General features: G+C 41.2%; 1 protein-coding gene across 1 annotated transcript in view; it reads left to right on the top strand.

Annotated features, from left to right (window-relative positions):
* The window catches only part of HTT (huntingtin), a 119,149-nt gene that overhangs the window by 25,177 nt on the left and 70,949 nt on the right, over positions 1-23,023 (top strand). Inside the window, 14 exon segments of the mRNA XM_028743942.2 lie at positions 6,281-6,358; positions 7,566-7,924; positions 9,005-9,128; positions 9,304-9,419; positions 9,847-9,958; positions 11,552-11,692; positions 12,533-12,691; positions 12,788-12,885; positions 13,900-14,039; positions 14,190-14,253; positions 15,199-15,299; positions 16,618-16,764; positions 18,384-18,504; positions 18,690-18,766. Coding sequence (XP_028599775.2) covers positions 6,281-6,358; positions 7,566-7,924; positions 9,005-9,128; positions 9,304-9,419; positions 9,847-9,958; positions 11,552-11,692; positions 12,533-12,691; positions 12,788-12,885; positions 13,900-14,039; positions 14,190-14,253; positions 15,199-15,299; positions 16,618-16,764; positions 18,384-18,504; positions 18,690-18,766 — 1,837 coding nt within the window.

The following is a 23,023-nucleotide window of genomic DNA, read 5'->3' on the forward strand; positions in this document are numbered from 1 at the left end:
ATATGTATTCTTTGCTATCACAGTCTATATAATGATGGCTTGGATCAAGGAATGACTTGAATGAGTGACAAAGTACTTCTGATTGCACAAGGCAGTCCTGCTGTGGACTCATAATTTCCCCACCCCACTGTAGCCTCTGGTGCCCCATCACATACCACCCAAAAAGTATTTTGACCTTCAAGAGAGACTTCTGGGTGTGTGTGTGCGCAAAAGACTCCAGTGGGTTTGGAATGGTGGAGCTATGAAAGCCACATCACATAAGCAGAGTTCTATGAATCCAACCCAGATTAGAATTTTAACTTTAGACCTGCAGTTTTACCTTTAGATTAGTTTATCTGGATTGAAATGAGACAAGTTTATGTGAATTGATTACTTCTCTTTTTTAGATCTTGACATGGTTTAATGCTGTGTGGAGCCCAATTGAGCTGCTAGACTCACATGCTCTCTGCCTTGCCCAGGTCCCTCTTCTCCTAATTGCATGCCTCTGGGAGGGAGGTACTACTGAGATTAGTTAGCACTGCATACCAACCAGGAGTCCTTGCTTAAAACCAACTCTGACCAGCTTCAAAATAAACCACCTTCAAACCATGTGTTTATAAAGCCAGTTTGTTTAAATTCTAAGTTTTTACATAATGCCAAGCCTAGATTCCACAAAGCTCCTGTGGCTGAAGAAGAAGAAGAGAGGGAGGCTGTGCCTTAGCCTGGCAGTTCACTCATGCTTGTCCACAAAGCACTAAACTATGCCCAGTTCTGTTATTAAGGCCAGCAACATTTTCCCCCTTAAGATTGGCCTAGGTCAATTGGAGAGGCATTGCTTGCTGCATATTATAACTTGCATTAGTGTTTCAGTAGTATATTGTGTTGGTTTATATTGGGACTTGGTAGCATTTTCCATCCTGAGGGCTGCATTCCTTTCTGGGCGGCTTTCTAAAAGCCACATGCCAGTGGGGTGGAGCCACAGATAAAAGTAGGTGAGGAAATTAATGCACATTTTACCTTTGTACAGTAGGCTAGCTTCTACAGTCATTCCTCTCCGTCTTCCACCCAGTCCAGCAAGAGTGATTAGAATTCAAGGACAAGGGCCTTGAAGAACACAGGGCCTTTGCCCTGAAGCAGGGCCCGTGAAGAGTATGACCTGGGAAGAGTTTTGAGGGCCACACAGAGAGGAATGGCTTGTGGGCCTGAAGTCCCCCACACCTGCTCTTCATGCTCTTTGTGTCCATCAGCTGGATCTTAATCTTGTCCATTAGAAACACTTCAGTATATGAAATGGTGTCAGTATTCTGTAGGAATCTGTATTAGCTCAATCCCATGCTATGCCAGTACCATCTGTTCTGCAGCAGAGGACATTATTTACAATCCTGGATTTCTGCCAGAACCACTGACGGCTGAAGCCATTTGTTTAAAAAAAAGTTATGCAAAAACTTGCTAAGCCATAGAGGCTTACATTACAGCATAAAGGGACACAGGTGGCGCTGTGGTCTAAACCACTGAGCCTCTTGGGCTTGCCAATTGGAAAGTCGGCGGTTCGAATCCGCACAACGGGGTGAGCTCCCATTGCTCTGTCCCAGCTTCTGCCAACAGTTCAAAAGCATGCCAGTGCAAGTAGAAAAATAGGTACCACTGCGCCAGAAAGGTAAACAGTGTTTCTGTGCGCTCTGACTTCCGTCACGGTGTCCCGTTGCACCAGAAGCAGTTTAATCATGCTAGCCACAAGACCCGTGGACAAACGCCGACTCTCTCGACCTGAAAAGCGAGATGAGCGCCACACCCCATAGTCACCTTTCACTGGACTTAACTGTTCAGGGGTCCTTTACCTCTACATTACAGCATACTGCAGTAGTCTTGGTTGAGCCTAGACAGAGTCACATGTGATAATGGCTAGGTCTACCTTTACCAGGAAAGTTAGTAGCTGGCACACTAGCTAAAGCAGTGTAGTTGCACTCCTGGCCAGGTCTGTAATCTGATTACCTAGGAGCAAAACCAGATCCAGCAGCACTTCAGTTTAAACCTGCTCCTTCAAGAGGAGCACTATTTTCTTCAGAAGAGGCTAAACATCTAATCCTGGATTTGCTGTCCTACTCACCAACCTTATGTCTGGTTTTGTTAAGCTAAATCCAATCCATTATTACATCCAGGCATTGATTTAGAGTTCTTGTGCCTCCTTAGATGGATGGAAAAGTAAAATAAATCTGGAATACTGTATATTGATTACACTGTAGTCTGCATCCTGAAAAGTGGCTTCCAATAGCAATTGTGACATGAGCTGACTCAGGAGCTACCTGCCTGTGATGGGTCTATCTGCTGCTGGAGGCAGTATGCCTCTGAATGCCAGTTACTGGGAATCAGAAGTGGGGAGAGTGCTGTTGTGCTCAGATCCAGCTCTTGGGTTTCCATAGGCATCTAGTTGGCTAGAGCAGGATGCTAGATGGGTCTTTGGCCTGATCCAGCAGTCTCCTCTAATGTTCTTTGCGTTGACTTCGTTCCTCCTGTTGGCTAGGTTCCAGAAGGAACCTTCCAGATGAAGGAATTCTTCTTGGCTCTTGGCCTTTGGGGTTTCATAGAGTTCCATCTCGTCTCCCATGCCTCTTTCTCTCTATTTCTCTCTTTTTTTTTTTTTTGAATAAATTTTTATTAGTTTTCCATAAGTAAAAAAGAAACAAAGCAAAAACATAAACAAACACAAAATCGACTTCCCCGTACCACCCCTTTTCTGCATTCTTATTTCAAGATTTTTCAGCAACCCTTTCATAATAAACTTGTTTATATTTCATAAATTTAACTTCCATAAGTTATTAATACAACTGTAGTTCTTTATCTCTTATTACCCTGAGCCCCTAACTTTCCAAATTACAACAGTTTTTAAGATAAACTTTAAATTTGTTCCAATCTTCATCCACCGCCTCTTTCCCCCGGTCTCGAATTCTGCCAGTCATCTCTGCCAGTCCCATATAATCAATCACCTTCGTCTGCCATTCTTCCAACGTGGGTAAATCTTGCGTCTTCCAATACTTTGCTAGAAGGATTCTTGCTGCTGTTGTGGCATACATAAAAAATGTCCTATCCTTCTTTGGCACCATTTGGCCCACCATGCCCAAGAGAAAGGCTTCTGGTTTTTTAATAAAGGTTCTCTTCAGAACTTTTTTGATTTCATTATAGATCATTTCCCAGAAAGCCTTAATCTTCGGGCAGGTCCACCAAAGGTGAAAGAAGGTTCCCTCCGTTTCATTGCATTTCCAACACTTGTTGTTGGGCAAATGATAGATCTTTGCTAACTTAGCCGGAGTCATGTACCACCTGTAGATCATTTTCATAATGTTTTCTCTTAAGGCATTACATGCCGTGAATTTAACACCAGTGGTCCATAACTGCTCCCAGTCAGCAAGCTCAATGTCATGCCCCATATCCTGTGCCCATTTAATCATGCTAGATTTCACCATTTCATCTTGGGTATTCCATTTCAACAGCAAGTTGTACATTCTTGACAAATTTTTAGTATTGGGTTCTAACAGTTCTGTTTCTAGTTTTGACTTCTCCACTTGGAAGCCTTTCTTTCTGTCCTGTTTAAAAACTTCATTTATCTGTCGATAATGTAGCCAATCTCTGACCTTAAACTTCAGCTTCTCGAAACTCTGCAATTTTACTTTTTCACCATCTTGTTCTATGATTTCAGAATATTTAGGCCAATTAGAACCCATATTCAATTTTTTCACCTCTTTTGCCTCCATTGGTGACAGCCACCTAGGGGTTCTACTTTCAAACAAATCTTTATACCTTATCCAAACATTATACAGAGCTTTCCTCACCATATGGTTCTTAAAACCTTTGTGCACTTTTACCTTGTCATACCATATATATGCATGCCAACCAAATCTGTTATCAAATCCTTCAAGATCCAAAATGTCTGTATTCTCGAGGAGCAGCCAGTCTTTCAACCAGCAAAACGCTGCTGATTCATAGTAAAGTCTTAAGTCCGGCAGGGCAAAACCCCCTCTATCTTTTGCATCTGTTAATGTCTTAAATTTTATTCTTGGCTTTTTGCCCTGCCAAACAAACTTCGATATGTCTTTCTGCCACCTCTTGAAACAGTCCATCTTGTCTATTATTTGTAATGTCTGAAACAGAAATAACATTCTAGGCAATACATTCATTTTGATAACAGCAATTCTGCCTAACAAGGAAAGTTTCAGCCTTGACCATATGTCTAAATCTTTCTTGACTTCTGTCCAACATTTATCATAATTGTCTTTAAATAAGTTCACATTTTTCGCTGTCAAATTCACCCCCAAGTACTTCACTTTTTTTGCTATCCCCAAACCTGTTTCATTCTGAAATGTCTCTTTTTCTTCATTTGTTAGATTTTTCTCCAACACTTTAGTTTTTTGTTTGTTCAATTTAAATCCTGCGACTTGACCAAATATCTCAATCAGTTCTAAAACTCTTTTTGTACTAGTGTTTGGCTGCTGCAGAGTCAAAACAAGGTCATCTGCAAATGCCCTTAGTTTATACTCTCTCACTCCGACCTGAATTCCTTTAACCAACTGGTCCTTTCTAATCATATTTAACAAAACCTCCAGGACCAGTATGAAAAGTAGAGGGGAAATAGGGCATCCCTGTCGTGTTCCTTTCTCTATAGCTATCTCTTCCGTTACCACATTATTCACAATTAGCTTTGCCTTCTGCTCAGAGTATATTGCACCTATACCATTTTCAAAACCTTGGCCTACCCCTTTTCTCTCTATTTCTCTGCCACCCTGATTGCTTTACTCTTCTTCCTCCCACCTTACCAGGTAGTGTCGTGGGGAAAACAGCCATTTGCTTCCCTTTAAAAAAAAGTACCATATTTTTCGCTCTATAGGACGCACCCGACCATAGGACGCACCTTGTTTTAGAGGGGGAGAACAAGAAGAAAAAAATCTCCCCCTCCCTGCGCAGCGCCCCTTCAGCGAAGCGGCAAGAGAAACGGAGCCCCTTCCATTTCTCCTCCCGCTTCGCTGAAGGGGCACCTACCCTTCAGTGAAAGGAACCCGAAGCCTCTGGAGCGCAGCAGAAACTCCCGCTGCGCTCTGGAGGCTTCAGGTGGCTATCCTTGAAGCCTGCAGAGCGAGAGGGGTTGGTGTGCACCGACCCCTCTCGCTCTCCAGGCTTCAGCGAAAGCAACGCGAAGTCTCCAGAGCGCGGCGGGAGCGCTCCCACTGCACTTCGGAGGCTTCGCATTGCTATCGCTGAAGCCAAGAAGCCTGCATTTGCTCCATAAGACGCACACACATTTCCCCTTAATTTTGGAGGGGAAAATGTGCGTCTTATAGAGCGAAAAAAACGGTATGTTACTGGTGTTCTGTGCTGCAGGGGAACACCACACAAACCGGCTCCAGCTGCATTGGCCACCTTCATTTCCCAAAGTGTCGGGGCAAATGAAATGGGCTGCAGTCTCATGAAGGCTGGTACTGGGTTGGTGAAGCAAGAACAGAGTTTTCAGCCTGTTCAGTTGCATGGAGGAAATTCCACATACCTGTGTTTCAGACTTCCTTACCTTTTAAATTAGAAAAGCAGCCTTTGGTTGAACCTTTGAAGGTCTAATAAATAATGATTCGCTGGACAGAGATAATTCCTCAGAAGACAAAAATATATTGCCCTTTAGTAAGTCTCACATTGCCTTTAAATAGGCAGGTACCTATTGTTGCTGTGGATTCTTCATATTATTGGCAATACATGCGGCATTCCAACCACTTTATTCTTCAAAGTGAACATGATGTTTCCCCTCACCCATAGAGCCACAAATGATGCCTGCCCACTGCTGACATGTCAGAGTTTCTGCCTGCCACTTCCTCCAAGCATCTCTAGACAACATCTGTTTGGAAGGGCAAAAGGAAGTGCTTGCAGTTCTGTGGACCGGGACACTGATCTAGATTTTTATACAGGAAACTTAAGAAAAATATAGCCATTTAAATGCTACCACCAGTTCTCTTTATATTTTGGTTCTGTTTATATTTTAAATATATGAACTTAAAATTCTTGAAGTATTTTGTGCTCCTTTGCCAACATTACTATCCACTATCTCACTATCCATTTCTGGTCCATTTCTAAGTATCTTTTGGGGTGCTAGTTATTGTATTTTCTTTCTATTAATGTTGTTTTAGTTCCTCACAGTACATCTATTTTAAACATTACATTACAAATACTATTACAGTAAATACTTCGCAAGCAGATAATTGAATTGTTGTGTGCAGAGTTTTACAAGAAGCAAAAAATCTAAACAAATTATTGCCTTGGTTATCAGCTAAAGTACTTCTAGGAGAAGAAGGTTTGGAAGATGACACTGAAACAAGACCTGAAGGCAGCAGCGCTGGTTTCGCAGGTAGATCTTCTTCTATTTCTCATGTTTGTTGATAACATCTCTGTAATCTGTTCAACTCCACCCATTATAGTTTTTTTGTCAGTCATGAAAACATTGCCCTATAGCTAGAAGGCTGCACCTAGTGATAAAATGTTTTAAATGAATTAACCTAAAAACTGTACTTACAGAAATTTTGCTGTTGAAGATCAGACAGGAAAAGACATCTGTGCTTCTGTGATGTGTGTGAATGTCCCTGTGGTCATAAGGCTATAGCCTTTTAGTTGGAAAACTCCATGAGTTCCAGAGAACAGTATTTTGTTTATGTTAATATCTTGGGTGATTTCTAGTATGATATTATGTAGAACAAAACAATTGTGAAATATGTCAAGATATTATATAAAGGCTGAAACCAAGCCACTACTCAGTGCTTAGATTGGGTGACCACCTGGAACCCACTAATACACTGACCTAGGTTCCATGACTAAAGAAAGGCAGGATATAAAAATTAGATAGGGATATATGCATATTATGGGACGTGGGTGGCGCTGTGGGTAAAAGCCTCAGCGCCTAGGGCTTGCCGATTGAAAGGTCGGCGGTTCGAATCCCCGCGGCGGGGTGCGCTCCCGTTGTTCGGTCCCAGCGCCTGCCAACCTAGCAGTTCGAAAGCACCGCCAGGTGCAAGTAGATAAATAGGGACCGCTTACTAGCGGGAAGGTAAACGGCGTTTCCGTGTGCGGCTCTGGCTTGCCAGAGCAGCGATGTCACGCTGGCCACGTGACCCGGAAGTGTCTCCGGACAGCGCTGGCCCCCGGCCTCTTGAGTGAGATGGGCGCACAACCCCAGAGTCTGTCAAGACTGGCCCGTACGGGCAGGGGTACCTTTACCTTTATATGCATATTAGCAAGCGACTGTTAAGACATTTAGCTTACTTATTTTATTTTGTAGGTGCTTTAGGTGTTCCTGGATCTTTATGGGTTTCTCTTACCTTTTTAATGGGCTCCTGGATCTTTGTGGGTTTCTCTTACCACAATTACCAGGCTTTTAGAAGACATCTGAAGGCAGCCCTGTTTCGGGAAGCTTTTAATGTTTGATGTATTATAGTATTTTGGTATTCTTTTGGAAGCCGCCCAGAGTGGCTGGGGAAGCCCAGCCAGATGGGCGGGGTATAAATAATAAATTATTATTATTATTATTATTATTATTATTATTATTATTATTATTATTTTAGCTACTATGAAGAGTGACTTAACTAGTGAAGTAGCTGCTTCATCAGCTTTGTCGACAGCTGCGCCTGCAAGTTCAGGAGCTGATTCCTCAAGCTATGACATCATAACTGAGCAACCACGTTCTCAGCACACACTGCAGACAGAGTCAGATCTGACAAGTTGTGATTTGACTTCAGCTAACAAAGGAGATGCTGATGAGGACGTCCTTAGCGGAAGCTCCAGCCAAATCAGTGCTGTCCAGTCAGACCTTCTGGTAGACTTGAATGATGGCACTCGGGCCTCCTCTCCCATTAGTGACAGCTCTCAGACAACTACAGAAGGCCCTGATTCAGCTGTCACTCCCTCTGACAGTTCTGAAATGGTGAGTGCTCAGTGGGATTCCAAGTGGTTTCTGGGAAATCTGATTCATTGCATCCCTTAGTTTTTTGGCAAAAAGTAAAGGTTTAGACATACCTGCCTCTTACCCAGTAGCACTTTAAAGGTTGCTGTTTCTTTAAACATGAGGTGGTTTGATGTCATTTTAGCACTTCGGATGCTGCTTTATTTTTACATTACATAACTATAACCCTTCTAGACAACCAAATTGGGCAATGAGTCAGTCTAGTTGAGCAGACTAACTATACATCTTACACCTTGCAGTACTAAGAATGTTGTTGTTGTTGTTTAGTTGATGAGTGGGGTCATAAAGAGTCGGACACAACTAATTGACTAAACAACAACAATAACAGCAACAGCAGCAGCAGCAGCAACAACAACAACAACAAAGAATATTATCGCCCTACAAGGTATTCTGGCAGTGATGGGGAGGGGAAAGGACAGGAGAAGCCCCTTCTTTCTGATTCTGCCATCCGTTTAAATTAAAGAAGGCAGGGACAACCTTTTTCAGCCTGATTGCCTCAGTAGAAAGTATTTGTGGCTGCTTTTCAGGACTGGGGATATATGTGTGCACTTAAAATCCCTTTGCGCACAAACAGGGTTAAATATGTGTCTTCTGTTAACATACCCAGGCATGCCCTAGATCTAGGATCCAAGTGCTACTTTAATTTTTTGTTGTTATGGGAAAGAGGGCTAGTCTCAGAACATGGACCAATAGATATTGGGAGTGGCAGTCCTTTAAGTACTTGGATCCTAAACTGTTCAGAGTGTTGTATTGTCAGTACCTACATCTTGATTTGGGGCTTGTAGTTTGCAAGCAATCAGTGCATAACTTTGAAGATCAGTGTCACATGATCCCATCTAGCTACCCCGCTTAACTGCCTGGTCATCACATTCTGGACCATCTTCAAGCTTCAAGGGGAACATTTCCAGGGTTATAGCTAGAAATGACAGAGTGAGGATTTTGTGAGATGGTATGGAACTATAAAAGAATATGTGTGACAGACAGATTTCTAAGTTGGGATTAACTGCACTGTTAAACTGTTTTTACACTTTTACATTTTAGATTCTTGAGGGAACTGAAAGCCAGTATTCTGGAATGCAGATTGGACAGCTGCAAGATGAGGAAGATGAAACTGCAAATGTCCTCCAGGATGAGTCAGCTGAGGCTTTCAGAAATTCTTGTGTTGGTATGTTCATTATAAGGAGAAAGTCTGTGAGAAAATATTTACTGAACTGTCTCTTTTAGAATGAAGCTCTCTTAGGGCATTTTTTTTTTTACTTCTAATCATTGATCCTACATGTTCATATTTATTGTTTGAGGTGGAAGTCAACCATCACTTTCATTGCTTTCCTTTTTTTAAGCCCTTCAGCAACCCCATTTATTAAAGACCATGGGTCATAGCAGACAGCCTTCCAACAGCAGTATGGACAAATTTACATCAAAAGAAGAACTGGACCCCAGTGATTATGAAAATAAGGTAAGACAGTTGTTCACATTCAAGGGTTAAGTGTATCTGAAAGCCGTTTATAATGGAATATGTCAGCAAAGGTGAATGGCAGGAGAATATGATCTTTCTTAGGGCCTGTCCATATAATACTTCTCAGAGCTAAGCCCTGGTTTGGCTTAGTGCTGCTTTTGAACCTGAGCTCATTGTTCATCTCCTCTGGGCAAGTGCACAAGCAGTAAGCCAAGAAAAAACCTTGGCTATAGCTCATAGTTTGTCTGAAGCAAGACAAGCTGCAAGCCCAGCTTTGGAAGTAATGCTAAGCCAAACCATAGCTTAACTCCAGATAGTGTTGCAGTAACAGGATAGAGCAAAGAGCGAAGGGCCATTATATTTGTTACCTTTGTTACAAAGAACCTATATCTTTATTACCAATATATAATTTGTTTGTTTTTAACAGCTCTCCAGAATTAAAGGCGATATTGGTTGTTATACGGATGGAGATGCTGCTCCGCTAGTTCACTGTGTCCGTCTCCTGGCTGCCTCTTTTCTTCTTACAGGGGAGAAAGGTGGTAAGTAGTATAAATACCAATAGAAACCACCTCTTCCTGCTTCTCTCACTTAATATGGTTAATACCTGATTGGCTAAAATTCTGATTAGCAAAGAACTGAAATGAATGATTTGTTTGGAAACATAATTTAGGCTTCATAAAGCATGGTTTGTTGCTATGATTCCAACTCGCTGAAGCCATATGAAAGAAGGCAAAGTCAAGAACAGTTTGCGAGACTTTGGTTCCCTTTTATTAATTATAAAGATATGAAACAGGAGTGCGATTTAGAATGATTTAAAGCTTTCTCAGTGCTGATATGTATAATTCCTAGTTTATTGTCAGGAGCCGTGCAAGTTGGTGTTAACACTTTATTAGCTAAAACACAGCCTGCACAGACTTGGTGGAGTGTCAGACTTAATGAGCTCACCCACTCTTTCCTGGAGGGTCTGGCCCTCATGAAGCAGTTGCTGAGACTGAAGGTCCCTGCCTTCCCACTGCTGCCTAAGTCCCCTCCTCTCTAGGGTTTTTCCTGATCAATCAGAGACTCTGTCGACACACAGTCAATCACTCCTCCGCTCTTTTCATCCCCTTTCTGGTTCTGGGAGATAAGGAGGAAGAGGAGATTGTTTCAGCAAGAGGGAGAGGCACCCGTGACTCTTCTCAACTCTAACTCATCTCTTCTTCTTAGTCTCCCTCCTCCACTCCTTCAGCTTCTGTCTCTGATTCTGGACTTCTTTCTGACCCCACCTCCTCCATATCTTCTCCCTCTTCTCCCTGTAACCTCTCATTGTTTTCCCACCACCACTCTGAGCCTTTGCTGGTGTTTTCCTTTTTCTTCTAAATTATGGGGAACTGAAACACCAATAACCTTTGCATTAAAAAATTGTTTCAACTATGGTTGGTGCAAAATTCTGCCACAGCTGGAATATGGTCATGATTTTGATATTACAACTGGGAATGTTGTTTAGTGATTTGGGGGGCAGACAGAAATCTGTGGCAGGTTCAATAGGCCATGCACCACTATACTGGCTTTCTGCTGATGTCTTAAAGCTATGCTATAATATAACAGGTGCGCTGTGGTCCAACAGACTTTGCCAGAGGCTGTAGCTGGCACAGTGGGATTTAGTTCAACAAACAGGGAGACGTTCCACTGTATAAGCTGTATCCATTACTAAGGACCATTGAATGTGGCATTTACTGATGATGTGATGGGGTATATTCAGATACACAGAGGTTTTAGGAAAGATCTGGTGAGGGCTGCAGTTCACCAGGTGATCAAGAACTGGATAGATTCCTCCAGGATACAGGAAACAGCAGTAGAATGCCCTAAAAACCTTTCTCTTTTAAGACAACATTTTCTGGAGTGGAATTAGTGTTTTTTGTCCATTTCCAATTCCGACAGTCTACTTTTTTGTTACTTTTCCCTATTTAACTACATAGCTTGACTTCATAATATTTTAAATATTACTTCCTATACTTTGTATAATGGCTTCTCGTTACTGCAGTATCCAGGTGAAACTATTACAAACTGAAAGTGTGGTTGTTTTGTGTTATGCAATTAAATGAATTTTATTTCATTAAATGTATAGTCAGGTACAATTATCTTTTCTTTAGCACTGGTTCCTGATAAAGATGTAAGAGTCAGCGTAAAAGCCTTAGCAGTGAGTTGTGTAGGAGCAGCTGTCGCACTCCATCCTGAAGCTTTCTTCAGCAAACTCTATAAAATGCCTTTTGAAGCCACCAAAGAAGAGTGTGGTATGTTGAATTTCATTTTGTCTTGTTTGTATTCTTGTGAAAAAATAAAACGTTTTTATTTCTGACTATTTTGAAATTTATCAGATATCTTGTCTGTAGTGAAACAGTCATCTGTCCATAGTTGGAGCATTGCCATTATTACCGTACCTGCTGACAGGGAAGGAATGAATAAAGAAACATGAAATCAAGAAATTAAAGAAGCCACTCTGCTTCAGTACCCAGAAATACATATTGAAAGAATTCCTTCCTCATGTGTAAACTAAGAACTACTATGTCATACTTTGAGGAGTATCAGCAATTCCTGTTTGGCTATAAATCACAGTGAATATCTTGACAGCCCTTTGGCACTTCCAGTAAAGGTTAGGAAACTGGGATATGCTTTTTGCTGTGGCAACATGGGAATTCTCTTCTTACTTTCACGTAACTTTGGCTGTTCCCAGATAATGTTGGAGAATTGTTGCTTCATGCTTAGTTCCAACTTTATAAATTGTTTGGAAGTACTGCACACATCCTAGGTGTTTGACGTTTTGCCAAAGTCAGTGGAATTTCAAAGCTGGAGATCTAAGTTTTGATTCTGTTAATTAAAAAATATAATCAACTACAGACATATTTACCTGTAACAAAAAAATGGAAGTCTAAGACTAAAGAGCATTTTCTCTGTGTTTATTATTCATTCCTTTGATTTATTGTTTTCATGGATTTTATATCTGATATATAATTTGAGCCTTCCTTTAGAAAAGTCTAAAAGCTTATTTCAGCACTGTGGAAAATGGCAAGAAACAGAAAGCCTATAAACCAAGACAGAGTTCTTTATTATCTGTACCTAATTTATTTTTCTAGAAGAACAGTATATAAAGGATATTGTGAATTATATTGATCATGGTGATCCCCAGATTAGAGGAGCAACTGCCATTTTATGTGGAACAATCGTTTATTCCATTCTCAGTAAATCTCGCTTTGATGTGGAAAATTGGCTAGCAAACATAAGAGCTTCAACAGGTAATAACCAGGTTAATTTGTAGAATCAGAATTTATACCATAAAATGCTTTCAATAGTTTCATTCATTCATTGTCTTTGTTTTTTCTTATTCCCAGGAAACAGCTTTTCAATAGTAGACTGTATACCCTTATTGCAAAGGACTCTGAAAGATGAGTCCTCTGTCACATGCAAACTGGCTTGTACAGCTGTACGGGTAAGCAGAAATCTCTCTAAAATATAAGATTTGAAAAGAAGAGCACATCTCTATGGTCTTGTTGCAGAGGCAGGGATTCACAAATACAGTTACAAAGCAGCCAGCAGTAAACAAGGATGCTTTTTCCCACAACCACTTTCTGCAGCACAAATTGATAGACCTTTTGCACCTTGGACTGCTGATCAACTCATGGTTCTGTGGGGTGATGCAGGATTCCATTGTCAAATAGTCTCACATGGTATAAGGCTCCTATGGTGTGCTCCTGTGGTGTTGCAGAGCATATAAACTGCTAGAGCCAGGCAGTGCCCTTTCCCTGCTTTTCCTCCCCACTCCCCGTCCCCCAATCCTCCTCCAATATAATACTCCAGGAGCTTGAGCTTTTCTTCTTTTCTCCACGCCTTCTGTTTGTGTACCTTTGCTTCCTTGTGTGTCCCTGTGGGGTCAACGGGCCCCCTGCTGTCCTACTGCTCTTACTGTCAAGATGTTTCTAATAATTGTCAGCAACATTTAACCTTCCTATAATTTAAGACATTCATAGGCAAACTCTGGCCCTCCAGATGTTTGGGACTACAATTCCCATAATCCCTGACCACTGGTCCTGTTAGCTAGGGATGATAGGAATTGTAGTCCCAAACATCTGGAGGGCCGGAGTTTGCCTATGCCTGATTTAAGACCTTTAGATCTAATCCTGCCCTCTTGGTCAGCAGACAAGTCTTTGCCCTCTTCTGTGCAACAGTCCTTCAGAGTCTGATGGCTCATCTGCTTGATTGCTTTAGTGCATTAGTGATTTTTATTATTTTTTTGCTTTGTTTTCCTATTCAATGTAATAAATACTTAACTTTTATTTATTTAGATGTTGCTGTATTGATAGATTTATCATAATAGGCAGATTGTCCAGTTCAAAAATACTATGCAAATACTAAGATTGTAAGCTTTTATAAAGTTTAAATGCTATGTACTACTATGTACTAATTACACTATTTAAAACAATTATTTTTTTGTTTTCCTCCTTAGCATTGCATCATGAGTTTGTGCAGTAGCAACTATAGTGCATTAGGTTTAAAATTAATGGTTGACCTCCTTACACTGAGGAATAGTTCCTATTGGCTGGTTAGGACTGAGCTACTGGAAACCCTTGCTGAGATAGATTTTCGGTAAGTTAGTATTTCAGAATTTTGTTCCCAGCTTTAATTATGTTTTTACTTTTAAAAATTAAGTTATAGTTGTTACTCCTTAAGGCTTTGCTTTGCTTTGCTCAACTTTTAACAATCTCTTGTACTATATTTCCCTATCTTTCATTTAAGGCTAATCAGTTTTTTGGAAGGAGGGGCTAACCACCTGCACAGAGGTGCACATCATTATACCGGAGTGAGTAATTGTTCTATTAAACTCTTCACTTTTATGGTTGTCAGGTTTACTTAACAGAAAGTACAGTGGTGCCTCGCAAGACAAAATTAATCCGTTCCGCGAGTCTCTTCGTCTTGCGGTTTTTTCGTCTTGCGAAGCACGCCTATTAGCGGCTTAGCGGCTATTAACGGCTTAGCGGCTTTAAGAAAAAGGAAACAAACTCGCAAGAACTCTCAAGACGTTTCGTCTTGCGAAGCAAGCCCATAGGGAAATTTGTCTTGCGGAACGACTCAAAAAACGGAAAACCCTTTCGTCTAGCAAGTTTTTTGTCTTGCGAGGCATTCATCTTGCGGGGCACCACTGTAGCTATTTAATTCCATGTTGAAGCAGATGGATTTTAATGCATATGAAAATGAGACAGGGGCAGCCTGTCCATTTCACCACCTGAGGCGAAACGGAGATCTGCTGCTGACTCACCTTGTGCTTCCACTGCTGTCAGAATGCCTCTTTTCTCACTGAACTCTGCCAGAGCTGGGGCCTTGTGGAAGGCGTTGCCACTCATCTTCTCGGCCCCAGGGCAAGGAAGACAAATGGCAGTGCCATGCACCAGAATGCCTCCATCTTGCTGGCCAGAGGGGGGTCACTGCAGCAGTGGGGTGGGGTTCCACCACTTGCTCTTCCACTGCCTGAGGCAGGGGCTTCACCCCACCTCATTGGTGGGCCAGCGCTGAAAAGAGGCACTTATATTTTTGAATAGGATTTCCAATGTATTCTTTGTGTAAAAGGTTATCTATGAATGAGATGTCTTTGAAGATGAAATTAGAACTTGTGTCTTCATTGTTTGACACATTGTGATCTCTAGTTACCATAACATCAATTTTCTTACCTTTTCAATGTGGAAATTGTAGTTAATAAACTGTTGCTAGTAGTTGTAATGTACATGTATTTGCTGTCCAATTCCTATAGCTTTTAAAACTTCAGGAACGCATGCTCAATGATGTAGTCATTTCTCTGCTTGGAGATGAAGACCCTAGAGTGAGGCACGTTGCTGCTGCAGCTTTAATAAGGTAGTGGTTAAATTAAATAATTACAATAAATTAGCTCAATATGCCTTTTAAAAACATTCAATTTGCAATTTTCTGATGCGGTCATTGGGGATTAATTTAGCATTCATGTTATGTGTGATACGTGCATGCAGTAAAGGAATTGCCAGAGTAGAGAGTATTGAAACATAGAAGTATTCTGTTGGGTTTGGCAGACTGCAAGACTGTTTCCTAAATTTTGATGCTGCAGGACATAGTTTGGCAGTCCTTGTCTTGGAAACAGAGACTGCAAGTCCTTTGTGAGGACTGAAAAATGGATTTCTTTGACTTGGGGTGGAACCATATTTGAACTCCATTAGCCCATGAAAACCACTCAGTTTATTTCATGGGATGCTGGGAACAGTGAATTGGGCATTTCCTCTCACATGACCTCAGGCAGGAGCAAGGACTTGTGGGAGACAGGCACTACCTCCTCAGTATTTTCTCCTGCCTGACTCAGCAAGTTTCTCCTGCCTCTCCTGCTTCTTCAGATAAATTTTCAGTTTTTTATCTCATTTGATTGTTGCTTTATTTTCCCTAGTTTTCCTTAGCTTTGGCAACTTACCCCATGTCTTTGAGTCTTACGAATGTATATCTATACATATATTCCAAAAAATATTTTGTCCCTCCCCACCCATTTGTTTACCTTAGCAACCTTAGTTCTTCTTGTTTTCAGTTTATTTAGTTTACTTTCTTGCAGAGCGTCCCTGTATACTGCTCTCCTACAGGGTCGCTAAACATGCTCATTTTTTTGCACGCTGCAGCTCATTTTGCCACTCGCCAGTTTATTGATCAGATTTAAAGATAAATGGAGGAAGATCGTACCTGAGGCTTCACAATTGCGGCTCACTTTCAGCAGCCTTTGACTCCATATCACCACCTCATTTCTTTGGTGATTTCACATTCTAGGAAATGATAGTGCCATGGCTATTAGGAAGAGCCTCTGTGCTAGAGAGATTGTGTTGGAGCTCAGATGTGGAAGTTTACTAATAGATCTACTAATCTAAGCAGCTTTTTCTATAAAATATAAAATATGTTCCGTCAGTGCAGCTGTTAGTGGATGTTTGAATATGATTTGTCCATGAATTAAAAATGTTGGCCATAATAGGTTTTGTAATGTGGAGTAAAATCTGAAGCGTTTAAGATTTTTGATGGTAGTCAGCCTATTAAGGTAGTGTTTGCCTGTTGCTTTAAATGAATATCACACTTCAATCTTGAAGACGAGGAAGCTTGCATATAATCTAAATTTCACTATTTTTCCATAGTTGACCCTCATTGAGGCCTTCTGTTCTCTTTGTTTCAGGCTGGTTCCAAAGCTGTTCTATAACTGTGACCAAGGGCAAGCTGATCCAGTAGTAGCTGTGGCAAGGGACCAGAGTAGCGTCTATCTAAAGCTGCTAATGCATGAAACTCAGCCTGCTTCTCATTTTGCAGTAAGCACTATCACCAGGTAGAGTTACGCTTTATCGTCTCATTGCTTGGCAAGAAAACTATGTTGAGTCAAATTCCTGCATAACCAGCCGGACCCCATTTCTTTACAGCATTCAAAACAGTTTTCACTTCTCCCTCAATAGCAGCTTCTCCTGCTTTTGATCGAGGATATTTGTGCAATAGTGTCTCATTGATGCAAGCGGGTTGTTCGTGGTAAATTTGCAGGAATAAGGACTTGTTTTACACTGCATCTTAAGGCTTAAAGGTGTTGTTGTTTTTGTGTGTGTGTGCGTTTTTTTTGGTGTTGTTTTTAAACTTTTAATTTCCAAAATAAAATTACAGAAACAAATTACAGTCCGATACCATGATGTTACTGGGACGTGGGTGGCGCCGTGGGTTAAACCACAGAGCCTAGGACTTGCTGATCAGAAGGTTGGCGGTTCGAATCCCCGCGACGGGGTGAGCTCCCATTGCTCAGTCCCTGCTCCTGCCAACCTAGCAGTTTGAAAACACGTCACAGTGCAAGTAGATAAATAGGTACCGCTCCAGCAGGAAGGTAAATGGCGTTTCTGTGCGCTGCTCTGGTTCGCCAGAAGCGGCTTAGTCCTGCTGGCCACATGACCCGGAAGCTGTACGCCGGCTCCCTCGGCCAGTAAAGTGAGATGAGCACCACAACCCCAGAGTCGGTCACGACTGGACCTAATGGTCAGGGGTCCCTTTACCTTTACCTTTGCCATGATGTTACACTGTTTATCTCAATAATAAATAAAAGATGCATGTTTAGCTGTTAACAAAACTGAAACAGTTAATCCATTTCTCCTACATGCAATATCCATTAATATATCAATTTCTGCAATTTCCAAGACTTGGGTTAACCATTCTCTCATTGAGCAAGCTTGCTAGCTGGTATTAATTTTTGGTTTGTATTTTTACCCTTTGAGTATATTTGAGAAAGGGATTGCCAACCTGGTGCCCGTGGTTTGAAAAATATTATAAAAATATTTTTGGGATATTTTGGCGGCAAGGGGAATGCTAGGACTCTCTGTGTGTGTCTGTTTGAGAGAGATGTACTTGAACAGAGAAAGAAGGAGGTGTGGGGGGTATATAGGTTTGTGTGTGTGATCCGGGAGAGAGCAGGATGTTATTTATTTATACCCCACCTTTTTCCCTGACGGGATTCGTGGCAGCTTGCAGATAAAAACAAGAACTGCTAAAAATATAGAAAAACCAGTCATTAAAATCCAACACCCTGGGAATATACATTAGGCAGATCTCACATGGGACGGTGAAGATCACAAATTACCATATTTTTTGCTCTATAAGACTCACTTTTTCCCTCCTAAAAAATAAGGGGAAATGTGTGTGCGTCTTATGGAGCAAATGCAGGCTGCGCAGCTATCCCAGAAGCCAGAACAGCAAGAGGGATTGCTGCTTTCACTGCACAGCGATCCCTCTTGCTGTTCTGGCTTCTGAGATTCAGAATATTTTTTTCTTGTTTTCCTCCTCCAAAAACTTGTGGTCTGGTGCGTCTTATAGAGCGAAAAATACGGTATATTCAGTTCCTCCCTCATTCAACAAGGTACTATTCAACTTTTAAAGGAAAAAGTAACGCCTATTTATTTGTTGCTTTTGTTTTAGAACATACAGAGGATATAATATACTACCAAGTCCAACAGATGTCACAATGGAAAATAACCTTTCTAGGGTTATTTCTGCAGTTTCCCATGCCTTGACAACGTCATCAACAAGATCTCTAACAGTGAGTTTGTCTGGAAGTTTACCAGCTGGGTTTCTAAATATATTCAGATGATGTTTACATCTTCTGTGTATAAAGCATTGATATCTCAAGCATCCATAATGGAGGCTAAGGGTGGGAATGCTGCGTCATGCTTCATATTTCCCCATGTTATTGATAGAAATGTATTTTCTGTTTTGCCATTTTAGTTTGGTTGTTGTGAAGCTTTGTGTCTTCTGTCCACATCATTTCCCGTCTGCACCTGGAGTGGAGGATGGCACTGCAGGTATGTTTCTTCCTCCTCTAGAGTTCATGTTTACAAAAACAGAGGACCCGTCATACGGTCTTATTAGCTTATTTGCCATTGAACCCTAATGAAAATGAAATTTCAAAATTAGCGTGATAGGCTGTCATATCGAGGTCTAGAAAGTCAGATAATTTTAAAAGATGGTTTAACTTAATAAGTATAAAGGTGTGACTTCCGGAGGCGGCGCGAAACAGCAATGGCTGTCCTCCTCAGCTGCTGAAGAGGGGCTACGCGGAAAAGGGTCGTGCGCTGCGGCACAGCGACGACCCATCCAGAAAAACCACGGGTAGAGTGAGCCCGTGGCCGTGGGACTCGGCGGGCACCAGGAGCGACCCCAGAAACGTTGAAGGGACCCCGTAAGGAGCCCCGGAACGTGGAAGGGGGAGCGGTGCTGTGAGTTCATCGCTCTTTCCGCGGAAGTGAAGCCGCGAGGCTGCTGCTGATGAGCGCTGTCCTTTCTTTCTGAAAATATCAGGCTCCAAACTTCATACTCGTGAGTAAGGACTTTAAGAATTTGGTTGGGACTAAATTAGTAAATTTCGGCTGAAAGCGGGAGACGAGAAACAGGAAGTCAGTCTCCCGACACTGCTTTTAGATCAAAGCAAAGTCTTTACCAAGCGTGAAGCGCTGTGAAAGGGATTTTAAAAAGAGACTTTCTTTTTCGTGCAAATTGTTTAAGCTCGAATTGGCAAGATAGAAGAACAGAGGAATTGACTGGATTTGAATGGAAATCCCCCCTCTTTTGAGTGGATTATAAAAGTTTAAATACCGGATCTCTGGGCTGCCGGTGTTACTAAGGAACTGTCAAACTGCGGAAACTGTATCAGATGGTGTAGCTACTTTGAGCGCTAGAGGATACAAGTAAGAAACTGTTACCTGCATCTTTTTTGAAACTTTGTTTTATCTGGGGGAAAACCTGCAGCTTTAAAGGGATAAAGAAGGCTTCCCTGCGGTTTGTTTTTTCTCTTCCCCCCCTTTTTGGATTGCTGGATTAATGGCGGAAAAAACTTTCTCTTTTTTCTGAGTTACAGGGAAGCTCCCCCTAGTGGATTTGGGATTAATAAATCTCTGGGAACTGCCTTTTTGTTTGGATTATCCTTTTGGTGGATGTTTATATTTTGGATTGTTTTTCCCATGGGATCTACAATTTGACCTTGACACATAGACAGCTGTGGAATGAGTGGCACAGGGAGAGCAAGAGCTGCCAAATCGAAAGCAAAACAAACTGTACAACAATTGCTACAGACAACACTAACTGTTCAGCAACGCAGATCATCTGTTCCCACTGTTCCCTCTGTTCTGACATTGCAAGAAAGAGAAACTGCTCAGACAGTTCAAGAGCCAACTTCAGAAGATATGTCCTCGGGAGGGTCTGACCCAATTTCTAAACAAATTTTGGAACAGTTGGCAGCTTTAAATACAAAGTTTGATCAAGTTACGACTACCATTAATAAACTGACTGAGCAGGTTTCCCAAAATACACAAGTAATTGGGAATCTTCAAACAACAACTTTAGAAAATCGCAAATTGGCTGAGCAAGCGAACCAAAAAGCAGAACAAGCTAACAAGAAGGCTGAGGAAGTACAAAAGGAAGTAAGGCCACTGTGCAGGCAGATCAATGACCAGCAGGCCTATCTGTCTATGGTGGAATTGAAAAATCGGGAAAATAATCTTAGACTTAGAGCAATTCCAGAACTTGAAGGAGAAGATTTGATTGGCTATTTGACATCAGAACTATCAAAGTTCTGGGGCATAGAAGAAGATAAGGATTTTAAAATTGTTACCGCTTTTAGATTGGGAAGATTGGTGAGAAAGGACAGATCTAGAGATTGCCTGATCATTTTGAGATCTAGGCAAGAAAGAGATAAAATCCTAGGCCTGCACTTTAAGAAACCACTGGTGATCCAGGACAAGAGGGCAGAGATCTACAGAGATATCCCGAAACAGCTTTTGGATTTAAGAGTTACATACACAGATCTAGCAAGATTATTGAGAAACAACTCAATCCTCTATAGGTGGGAATTTCCCCAAGGACTATCTTTCAACTTTAAAGGAAAGAAGGTTAAAATTAGAACACCAGAGGACCAGCAACAATTTTTACACGACCACGGAGAGGACCTTCAGAAGGGAATAGCAGGGGCTTGGCCGCCACCCCAACCTGAGCCAACACCTGGGCCAGTCCTGGACGAAAAGGAAGATACACCCCTATAGGACTCATATATTAAACCAGGATGTCTCTGCAGCTCCTTAGTTGGAATATAAATGGGATTAATTCCCCGGAAAAAAGAGGAAGGATTTTTCAGATATTGAAAAAAGAACAATTGGACATTATTTGTTTACAAGAAACACATGTGACTAGGCTCCACAGGAAAGTTTTAATCAATAAAAGATTGGGTCAAGAATTTATCTCATCAGATAAAGTTAAAAAGAGGGGCGTAGTGATTTACGCAAAGGAGAACCTGTCACCGAAATTTTTATTTAAAGATGAACAAGGAAGAATTTTGGCTATTGAAATACAAATACAAGGAGAAAAATTTTTGATATTAGGAATTTATGCACCAAATGAGGGAAAATCAGAATTTTACAAGAAGCTGCATGAGATAATGCTGGACTATCTGGACTTTACCAACATCATTATGATGGGAGATATGAATGGGGTGGTCTCTACTTATATGGATAAGTCACAGAACCAAAATTTAACTAAGGACGGCAGACTACCCAAGACGTTTTTTGAACTAACTGACAGCATGGACCTGATTGACATTTGGAGGACAAAGAACCCCTTGGGTAAAGAAGGAACATTCTTTTCTGAGGTCCATTTGTCATGGACACGAATCGACCAAATTTGGACATCTAGAGGGCTGGCTCCTAAGACTAGAAAAGTGGAAATCTGCCCTAAAACTTGCTCCGACCATAATGCTCTGAAAGTGGAATTGAGACTTACTTCAACCGGTTCCTTCAGGTGGAAAATGAATGACACTCTACTAAGAGATCAGGAGATTGTAAAGAAGGCCCAAAAAACTTTAAAAGACTATTTTGAAATTAACTTGAACACTTCAGTGGAAAAGAGAACAATCTGGGACGCAAGTAAGGCAGTTATGAGAGGGTTTCTGATACAACAGAATACAATTAAGAAAAAACTCTGGAATGGAAAAAAGGACAAGATATTAGAGAAGATAAGAGATGGTGAGAAAAAATTGAGATCCAAACCGAAATCCAAAGAGATTCTAAGAGAAATTAAGTTCCATCAGGCACAATATGCGAAATTGATAAATCAAGAAGTGGAATGGAAGATTAAACAAATGAAACAAAGATCATTTGAATCAGCGAATAAGTGTGGGAAACTGCTAGCTTGGCAGTTGAAAAAAAGACAAAAATTGAACGTTGTTACCAATCTAGAGGTGGAAGGTAGAAACATACAGAAACCTGAGGAAATTAGAAAGTGTTTCCAGAGATATTTCAAAAAACTTTATACACAAGGGCCTCGGAAAGAGACTGAGATAGATCAATTTTTAAAAACTAATGGACTCAAAATTACCTCAGGAAAAGATAGCAATCCTGAATCACAGAATAACACAACAGGAAATTGAGGATGCCATTCAGAATATGCAACTGGGCAAATCTCCAGGTCCAGATGGACTCACCTCCAAGTATTATAAGACATTAAAGGACTACCTGATACAACCACTAATGGAGGTTTGTAATCAGATTATGGAGGGGAAGAAGGCACCGGAAACGTGGAAAGAAGCTTTCATCACATTGATACCTAAAGTGGAAACTGAAAAGACTCAACTGAAGAACTACCGTCCCATCTCACTCTTAAACGTGGATTATAAAATTTTTGCAGACATTTTGGCAAGTAGACTTAAGAAAGTGCTAAATGAAATAATTCATAAGGACCAGGCAGGCTTTCTCCCAGGTAGACATATGTTTGATAATACTAGGAACATTATTGATATTTTGGAACTTTTACAAGCAAATATCAATACTAGAGCTGTGTTAATCTTTATTGATGCGGAGAAGGCCTTTGACAACATTTCTTGGATGTTTATGAAGAAAAACTTGGAAGGGATGGGAGTGGGACGGGGGTTTGAAAATGGAATAGAAGCAATTTATTCAGAGCAAAAGGCCAAACTGATAGTGAACAATGTGGTGACAGATGAGTTCAAAATTGAAAAAGGGACACGACAGGGGTGCCCCTTATCCCCTCTTTTATTTATCTCAGTCCTGGAGGTG

This window comes from Podarcis muralis, chromosome 9 (genome assembly GCF_964188315.1).
Source record: "Podarcis muralis chromosome 9, rPodMur119.hap1.1, whole genome shotgun sequence".
NCBI lineage: Eukaryota > Metazoa > Chordata > Lepidosauria > Squamata > Lacertidae > Podarcis > Podarcis muralis.